The following is a 9290-nucleotide window of genomic DNA, read 5'->3' as shown; positions in this document are numbered from 1 at the left end:
ATGTGGGAGGTTGGACATTTGCCAAGCCTATTGGGTCCAAAGTAATAGCAAGAAGAACATGCATTTTGGGAAGAAGCTCTAAGACAAGGCCCTTTAGTAATGTCCCATTGGACCAACATTGTTTCTTTCCACTTTTAAGGGAATGCAATCACAAGTGAATCATACTGTACAGTACATTAGAGGGAAGCCAAGTCAGTTGGTTTGACTCTTTCGATACTGATAAGGGCATTAGTTATCTACTATACAGAACATTGACACTAAATGAAAGTGATAGACACTTCTCAGAGAAGGACATCAGTTGTCAGTAAAAGGGACATTTCATTCATGGAAACCAAACATGGTCAACATCTTTCATCGTTTATTATGTTGAAAAAACTGTCATGTCCTCCATTTGAGGCAGTACCCTATCCCATCAGTGTCAATAAAATGAACAATTACATATTTCATATAATATTGATTTTTAATATTTGAGGTAACGCTTAGGAATCATAACTCGCATCAAAAACACAATGGCCCACAACACTACAGACAAACTGACAGGCAGCAAACATACCTGTGATGAATACACATACTGTACATAACATTCCTGTGCGATAGGTGTTCATTCTGTATTGGTGGAAAGAAACACAACTCAAGCATAAATAGGTTGTAATGTTAAAGAGCAATTCACTTTTCAACCTCATTCATTATCTCCAGCACCAAACCATCTGAAAACAGTGTTTCTATTATCTGTGGTTAAAAAGACAAGGTCCTATAAAATGCTTCTTTGTGACATCAGTGTAGGATAAAAAGTTTAAAAAAAAAGTGATTTTCAAAATCTGCAATGAGTTTCTAGCCAGAGGGAGGGTATTTTATTGCCGGTAGACACTGGTATTGTGCTGGAGATAATGAAAATGAGGTTGAAAAGTGGTGGAATTGCACTTTAATAGTCAGGAGGGAAAGGAAATATTTAATTTAAAATACATAAGTGATTAGTCTGTGGATTATGTGATAAGAAATGTCACCTGAGTCAAATAAAGCTGACAAACAAAAGGCTGACTTAAATCATGATAGTTGACCTAATAATGGTTTCTGAACAAAAAGCATGTCAATGACAAGACAAAGATATTTACATATTTCTTTTTGAATGACTTCATTGGCAACCAATCCACAGTATTGATGAGTGTGAACTATACAGTATTCGCAAATAAGATGCATGCTGCCCTGGCATGATGAACACAATCCGGTCAGGTGTGATTGTACGAGATGGGAGTCTTTATAGGACAAAACAACACAAATACATGAGTGGACAACAGGACATTTCTTGACAATTCTATACAAGGATTTTTTTCCCCTCCACAGACAGATATTGACTTTCAAGAAACACTTTCAAAAGATAACCTCTTCTGAAAGTTCTCCCACTGAGAGGTTGTTACCTGTAAAATAGGTGGTCCAAACTGAATACTTCTTATGCTGAGATTTACTTTGAACAGTAATAAGCTCAGCACAAACATTTCCCATGCATACACTAACATGCGCTGATAGCATAGCTATTTCAGAGGCTGGGCAATTGATCCACTATATTGACTGAACCAGCCAAAATATTCAGAATTCTAAACTTACAGATAACCCTAAACAAAGGCAGCACCCACTTCAGCTCCCTTTAACCACAGGTTTATGGACACTGCTGGCCAATCCATCTCCAATGAAATCTAACAATGTTTGTTTCCATCAACATATATTCAGAGATTATTAATGTTAGGCTTAGCCTAATCTTGGTTAAACAAGAACTTAAATCTCACGTAATTTGGTCAGATGCTTAACCATTTATGTAGTCTGTCCACGAGAGATTACGTTTAGCCTTGTATTATTTTTAACTGTGTTAAATCATGCAAGACATTGGGGAAATGGCAGAGGCTGTCCTTGATAGAGGAACAATGCACTTCCTTAGGAAAGATATTCTAATATTGTCCTTTGAATGAGTAATACTTAACATAAAACAAGCTAATAATGCATGACACCACAGTGTTCAGACTGTGTAAAATCTCCATGCTGTTTCTGGAGAGGAAACCGTCTCCAACCAGCCACCCAGTCCTGTAAACATTTCTCATATCTCACGACAGATTCCATTAATGATTTCTGTAGGCATTGGAATTGAAGAGTACCTAGATTGGAGTTTATCCAGTGTCTACATCAGTAACCTTTGGAATATATCAAAGGAGGGAGCCTTACAGGCAGAATACATTTTAGAACTAAAGCTGACAGTCAGTCACAAGGGTCTCCATGTAAACAGAATGAAACGAAAAGCACGATAACTGAACACACGTTGATTACTGCATATTCTGGAACACCCATTGCCAAAAAAGGGGAGGATGGGTCAGTTCTTGGTCTAAAAAGTCAGAGAAAAGACACTTATTGCAAACACGCTTTCAGATCCTTAAAGTGCTCCAACTACAGGAAATTAATTTTGTGGCAAAGTTTGGACCCTTTCTGATGGATCAAGTCCTAATGCTGCCACAATAATGCTCCTCACAAGACAATTTGGTTTCCAAAACATTTACATGTGCAGAAAGAATAGTCTAGCTCTGAATCAGAACCCTAAAGATAAGAAATAAGAGTCCATTCCAGAAGCCAGTCCTCTCTCTTAATGGCTTGGTGATTCTGTATAGTGCAAGGTGGGTGTGGGATTGTGGGTGCATGTGTGTACTGTACACATTGGAATAGTTTGTTGTTACACATGGCCTTTGGCAGTCCAGCTCTTTGGCTGATTCTGTATCTGAACAGGTGTGGGTGGTCTGGGAGTGTCACCAGTAGAACGGGCGGGACAGGAAGTTAGCTGCAGTGCCTAGCCAGCCTGCTCCATCCTGCCCTGTGCCCACGCAGGTCACAGCCTTGTCTGGCTCCTGGGACGGGCTCTCCTCCTCTGGAAGATCCACATTCTGCTCCACCGCTACCGAACCATCCTCCGGGAATGGGATGATTACCTGAACAGCAAAAGGAAGTGTTCAATTCAATGTGCACCATAAGGTAGATGACATTCCTGCATACAAGGTCAAGGAGCATGGTATTTGAATTTAGAGTCGAATTAGATACAACTCCTTTCTGTAAGCTTTATCCTTGAGATAAGATAATTTCTTAATAATATTTGTAGACCAAAACAGACCTTCTCGGGGAAATCAATTGCAACAAAGTATATAAAACAGTGATTCATCTAAGGCTGTTGTTATGACAACAGAAACAAAACACTGGACGTTAATTCAGAAATACAAAACCTCTTCTCCATCCTTTCCCCTGACCACCTGTTGAGCTTTCATTACTTCGGTTGAGGCGATGGCAGAACCCAGAGCCTACTAAATTAACACCAACAACACATCAGCCATGATTCCCTCCTCCATCCCCTCTCCAGAATGTTCTAACAGGACAGCAGGTTGTCTGCCACCTTAATCTCTCGTGGACTAATCTAACGAAGCAGGCGTAAAAGAAACGCATCAGCAAAGTTGACTTCTTACTGGTCCTGGCGAGAGAAAAATAACTGTCGGGGGAGGTTCTCTTCTGCACTGTTCAACCAATCCAGTAAATGTGGAGGAGTTAAGATGGAGTGTCGCCTTATTAACGCAGAAATACTGGTTAATGTCCAAAAGCAGAAGGCGCATCACAGGCTCTCTTTCATTTCCCCTGAAAACTGGATGTGTCAGGTTTCCGACCACGCTGAGGGTGCTCATGGACAGGCGTTTAACGAGGAGCAACTGCTGGTTATTTGGACAAATCAAGACTTTACGGGTGTGAACCTACACCTGGCATCTTCGAGAAGGGGACTTTTGGCCCAGACACCTGCCCAAGACTTGCAGAGAGAGTTGGGTTGACCTACCAAAGGGGATCCATTCTGATTCTGCCACTCACTCTAGGTTTATGTATTTTTTATTGAACCTTTATTTCGACAGGGAGTCATGCTGAGACCAAGGACTCTTTCTCAGATGAGCCCTGTATACATATCAAAACATCTATATACCCTGTGCACATCAATATATACATTAATACACTAAAAGCAAAACCCAATCATAGAAAACAAACATTCTTCTGTAAAAAGGTCCTCCATCAGTCTTGTTGAATTGCCCTAGAAGCACCAACTCATCCAATTTTAGAGAGCCTAAACGCAGATTTAACTAACTCAGTGGAGTTCGAAGGGATCTCCAGAGTTAGCCATCACTGAGACCGGTTCTGGTATCTCGTACGTCTATAAGTTAACAATGAAGTAAGGTACGGCAGAAGTTCATGCAGAAGGGCTTTATAAACAAAAAGAGTGCAATGCATCGATCTACATGGCTTCAAGGAGGATGAGCCTACTTTCTGATACAGAATGCAGTGATGTGCCTTCATACCTCTCCCCCCAGAACCTAATAGAGTAGCTGTGAGATTTTGGTTATGGGTTGCCGGGATTAGACAGACTCGCCTCTGGCCTCCATTGCCTCCCTAGAGCATGCTGTTGGCTAATAGGACAGACAGGATGCGACTCACCTCTGCCTTCAGGTCTGAGCGGATTCTGACAATGCACCTCTTAACGCCCATCTGGAATGTAAAGCTGATGACGCCTCGGATCTTCAACAAGGACTCTTCACAAAGGCTCCTCCGGCTCTGGAGGAGATTAATGGGAATAACTGTATAAACTCACTTTACCTCTTATAGTGGACTACAAGAACTGTCACCTGAGCTAATAGCTACTTATTGACGCATGATGTATTACAGAACCCATAATGCTCTGTGTAACATATCCGGTTTTATCTTAGTAAAGATGTTACTGGAGCTAACATGACAGTGTTCCGTCTCCTTATTGGTCAGTATGGGGGCACTCAGTCATCCAAGCCATGTATGTGGAGGACCACTGTTTTGGCCCGCTTGTTGGTGGAGCCCAGGAAGAACTGGGCCTTGCGTCTGCAAGAGGGCCCCTCCTCTGGCTTGTCTGCATCCTCACCATTAGAAGCCTGGAGGAGTTCATAGATTTCTGAGGCCAGCAGCTTAGTCTCTCCTGGGGTGGTTGTCCTAAGGGGGGGAAAAGATAGATTTTAGATGACTCAAATCTTTAGTCTCAACACAGTATTAATGTACAGGCTCTTAATTGTGAGACCCAAGTAAAATTACAAATACAGTTTTGCAGCACTTACAAAAATACCTTCTAGCTCTGCCTCAGAATGTTTCTCTACCTACTTTGTATTTAATCTTTACTTAACTAGGCTATTCAGTGAAGAACAAATTCTTATTTATAATGACGGCCTACCAAAAAGCAAAAGGCCTCCTGTGGGGTCGGGATTAAAAATATATATATTTTTAGGACAAAACACACATCACGACAAGAGTGACACCACAACACTACATAAAGAGAGACCTAAGACGACAACATAGCGTGGCAGCAACACATGACAACACAGCATGGTAGCAACACCACATGACAACATGGTAGCAACCCAACTGGGTCTAAGAAGATGAGCTATGTAGTGTTTGACATGAGTTTAGGACCTGTTGGATTTTTGCAACCTTGGGTCTCACAGGGAAAAAGAACAGTTGCAAAGAATACCAAATATTTTCTATTTGACAAAGATATCAACAGACAAGATGAGTGAGACTACACAATCATGATCTGGGCTTTCGCAAGGGTCAAATACTCACTTTTGCATGACATTCTGAAGACTTAACATCATCCCCAGCTCTCCCTTCATTTTCTCCCTGTTTTGACATTCTGCAAGGTAGCGCACAGCCTGAAGGGGATACAAGAAACACAAGAGAATACATTCACCCACAGCAAAATGACATTCCCACATACAAGGTTAAGGAGCATGGTATTTGAATTAAGATTACGATAAGACACCCAACCACCATTTATTTGTTGTTGGGTGTAAGTAGCTAGTACACAGACTTCAAAGCAGCCCAGTCACTTCAGTAACCAGGTGCATTGACTTATAGAATGCAATGCATCCACTACAAGGGGGCTTACCAGGAGTGCTGAGTAGACAACCTGGGGATTGGGATGGTCCAGAAAAAGGATGAGTCCCGGTAAGCAACCTTGGTCTTGAACAATAGCTCTTCTGTTCATAGGATCTGCAGCAAGATCCCTCAACTGGTTCACCACAGCCAAAGCGTCTGGCTCCCTACTCATGATGCCTCTTACAGACCCATACCAGACTGAATCGACAGAGAGAGAGAAGATATGGAGGGACTGACATTCAGAAACAAGTCAGCAACTTTTGCTATTAAATGTATTAGCTAGCTCATTAGTAAGTTCAATACTATACTGTAAACACAGTATGTAGCTAACGTTAGATAGTTAAATTACATCCCGCAGGGCAACATTCTGTGCTCCAATATAACATGTGTTTAGTAGATATAGATAACTAGGTTTTTACTTAATTACCTATATAGCTGACGTGTTTGTCAGTAGGAGAATATGTGAGTTCGTTTTTATGCTCGAGCCAACGTGGATGATAGTTAACTAGCTAACGTAGTAAATAAGCTAACTCTATACTGGTGGGATTGGGTGAATGTGTTCGCTCTAGTTAAAGTTATTAACTGAATACTTTTTATGTTAGCTGCCAAGTTTGAAATATAGATACACAATTATGTTTGGCGGGCAAATACAAAAGTATTTAGCAAAACAATGGCTCAACTCATGACACATTGGACACAACCTCGCTAGTTAACTAACATAAGCTAGCAACACAGCCGTTTACCTTCAAATAAATGCCTCTTCAGACCTGCACAATGTGCACACAGCGTCCAAGAAAGACAGCATGAACAAAATCCAACAGGTAAAAATAGCACAAATGTACCCAGACGCTTTTATTTTCTGTTATTCTGCATTACAAAATGTGCTATTCGGTTACCGACAAACTGGACAGGACTGTTCCAAGCGGCCACTCTGCAATATAAACGCCTCCGATTGGACGTTGAGGGTGACATGCCCACTTCACAAGCCATTCTGCTGCATTGTTCTTAGACCTGGTCAGATGATGCCTCGGTATGCTGATTTAAGATCAGTTTTACGGTTAATATTGTAACACGGATCCTCAATGCACTGATCCTAGATCTGTATTAATGTCACCTCTACAACGCGATATTTTTAAACAAAACACAGATCAAAGAGAAAACTTAGTTATCTGTGATGTAATCATTAGTCCAAACAGTTGCAAAACGTTCTCAACTATAACGAGTTTATTTTGGACAAATTCTGGTAGGTACCATATATATCCTATTAAATTACTAACATTTAATTATGTCTAGGTCCCTCCCCGTTTCCTTCCGTTAGTTTAGGAAACGTTTTGTAACAGAATTGGCCTAATGAATACGCCCCAGCATCTTTAATAAAACATTAAATAAATCCTTTCTCGAATTTGCAAAACACCACAGAGAATAGAACATTATTTGTAAAACTGTAAAGAACGACTGAGACTGCTGAAAAGAGAGGAAAAGAAAGCAAGCACGTGTGACAAGTTGTTTTAATGAAAATGTAACTGCAAATGGCAAGTATCAAAATATCAATTTGGCAAAGCTTTTCACAAAATAGTTTGCCGCGCAAGTTTCTAGCCAAAAACGACTTACATCAAAATGGTAAACAGTTATATCAAACAGTCTTTCAGTTACCAGAAAATACATATTTTTTTTGTTGCCATAATGAAAAGCACCGGTTTTCATTCAATGTACTGAACGTCCAACCAGAGACACGATCGTGCCTTGTGTATAGAATGAAATAACAAAAATAAATTAAATATGGAATGTTGTATGTTGACTGAGTCACTGACCAATCTACTAATGCCTAGTAATTTCCTTCCACATCAGAGGCAAACAAGAATACATGATCCACCTTATTAAAAAACAACTGGTTTGGTCACTTAGTTTTGTGCATAGCTTAAAGGCATCCGTTGCCAGTCTTAAATGTTGCCTGTTTGCATTCTAGAAAGGGCTTCAACTCTCTAAAATAACATTGTATGTCATGGCGCAGCTCTACCAGAGGCAGACCTCCCAATTTCTCTTAATAAGTAGTCATGCTGTTTATACCTTCAACACACTTAACTCTGGTCATCCGTTACTAATATGGAAGAGTGGTTATTCAAGTGTTGAAAGAATGTTAAGGTCATAGAAATAGAATATAGATTCTATTTCTATGGTTAAGGCCACACGCATGCCCCCTTTCCCCCCTAACAAAACATCAGACTATAGTTAAATCCCCAACACCATACAGGTAAAGAAAGAAATTGATTTCATACCACATCCAATATACTTTTTTCACACAATTAGTCTCTGAGCTGACTGAGTCTTGGGTCATAAGACATGTTATAATTCACAGTGCAAGTAGCAACAAATGGACCAAAACAGTCGTTTCAGGGCATTTGGTGTGTTGATCTGCAATCAGATGTTTGTTCAGTATGTACAGGACAACTATTTCATGTGAGCTGTTATTCACATACAGTATGTACTTTTTTTACAGAACCAATGTTTAATTTGTAAAATACAACACAAAGTAGATGCTTTTAAAGAGGCAGCAGTGAAGTGGGCTTTTCACATTATTTATTGTACGAGGAAGTATTACTAAGTCTGTAATAGAGAAACCCACAGAAGCTTGTCTCAATCATTCAACATGAACCTCACTTTAAAAACATTAAAACAATTGTTTGCAGATGGCACTTTAATCAGAAGGGTCTTTTTTAAATAATTCCCTTCAGGTCTCCTCTATTCAAAGGGTGGCATGTCAAATTAGTGATGTCAGAGCAGAACTACGGTAAAAATAAATAAAATATGAAATAAAAAACGAAATACAGCAGAAGCAACATGAGGTATCTATGTATTGCTCTATGTTGTTAAAGTAAAGGGTCCAAATTCAATAAATTAAGTTAAATTATGTGAAAAACAAAAACAGTGGTTAACCTAGATGGGGAGCATGTGGCTGAGGTGCTGTGGTGCAGGGAGTGATGGGTAATGTAGTTTTTGTCCGGTGTGGAGATTTTCTTCGCTTCCTGACGCTTCACTCTCTTGGCGAGTCATGACCGTTTACTTCCCTGAGGTAATTCTTTGGAGTTTGAGTCCTTGGCAGCAGAAGTCCTCTGTTCCTCTGAGGCCATACTAGTGCTAGCCTCCTGCTTGTCCCTACCCTCCTTCCAGCCTTGCTTGTTTAGGCTCAGGTGGCCCATCATGGTCTGGGACAGCCGTGTGTCGGAGAAGCGTGACCATTCCACAAACAGAGGCTCCACCACGTACGTCATAAAGCCTGCAGGGGAAGGAGACATCTCTCATTCAGAGCAAGTTCTGACTAATACATCACACAATGC

At 40.5% G+C, this 9290-nt stretch overlaps 2 protein-coding genes across 5 annotated transcripts in view; both read right to left on the bottom strand.

Moving 5' to 3' along the window:
• Window positions 1-441: 441 nt before the first annotated feature.
• On the bottom strand, window positions 442-7254 carry LOC106569044 (armadillo repeat-containing protein 1). The gene is made up of 6 exons (XM_045694081.2): window positions 6699-7254; window positions 5966-6153; window positions 5641-5729; window positions 4949-5016; window positions 4495-4611; window positions 442-2963 (listed from the first exon to the last, which is right to left on the bottom strand). Exons 2-5 carry the CDS (start codon window positions 6125-6127, stop codon window positions 4592-4594), a joined length of 339 nt encoding a protein of 112 aa, XP_045550037.2. The 5' UTR covers window positions 6128-6153; window positions 6699-7254; the 3' UTR covers window positions 442-2963; window positions 4495-4591.
• Window positions 7255-7446: 192 nt separating this feature from the next.
• LOC106569043 (high affinity 3',5'-cyclic-AMP phosphodiesterase 7A) overlaps window positions 7447-9290 on the bottom strand; it is a 52932-nt gene continuing 51088 nt past the window's right edge. For all 4 annotated transcript variants that reach the window (XM_014139990.3, XM_014139991.3, XM_014139992.3 and 1 more), the window contains exon 13: window positions 7447-9229. In XM_014139990.3, the coding sequence (XP_013995465.3) occupies window positions 9003-9229 (227 nt within the window). In that variant the 3' untranslated portion in view covers window positions 7447-9002. The remainder of the gene's footprint in view (window positions 9230-9290) is intronic.

This window comes from Salmo salar, chromosome 14 (genome assembly GCF_965601325.2).
Source record: "Salmo salar chromosome 14, fSalSal1, whole genome shotgun sequence".
NCBI classification, from domain to species: Eukaryota; Metazoa; Chordata; class Actinopteri; order Salmoniformes; family Salmonidae; genus Salmo; species Salmo salar.
The sequence above is the reverse complement of the archived record's forward strand: the minus strand, read 5'-3'. Positions and strand labels throughout refer to the sequence as shown.

What these genes read in the sequence shown, in the direction of transcription:
- LOC106569044 (XM_045694081.2), bottom strand. Translation starts at nt 6,127, where the DNA reads ATGAGTAGGGAGCCAGACGCTTTGGCTGTGGTGAACCAGTTGAGGGAT. An exon ending in TTGTCTACTCAGCACTCCTG is followed by an intron (nt 5,730 to 5,965) that starts GTAAGCCCCCTT and finishes TATCCCCTTCAG; the next exon opens with GCTGTGCGCTACCTTGCAGA. An exon ending in ACTCCTCCAGGCTTCTAATG is followed by an intron (nt 4,612 to 4,948) that starts GTGAGGATGCAG and finishes AATCTCCTCCAG; the next exon opens with AGCCGGAGGAGCCTTTGTGA.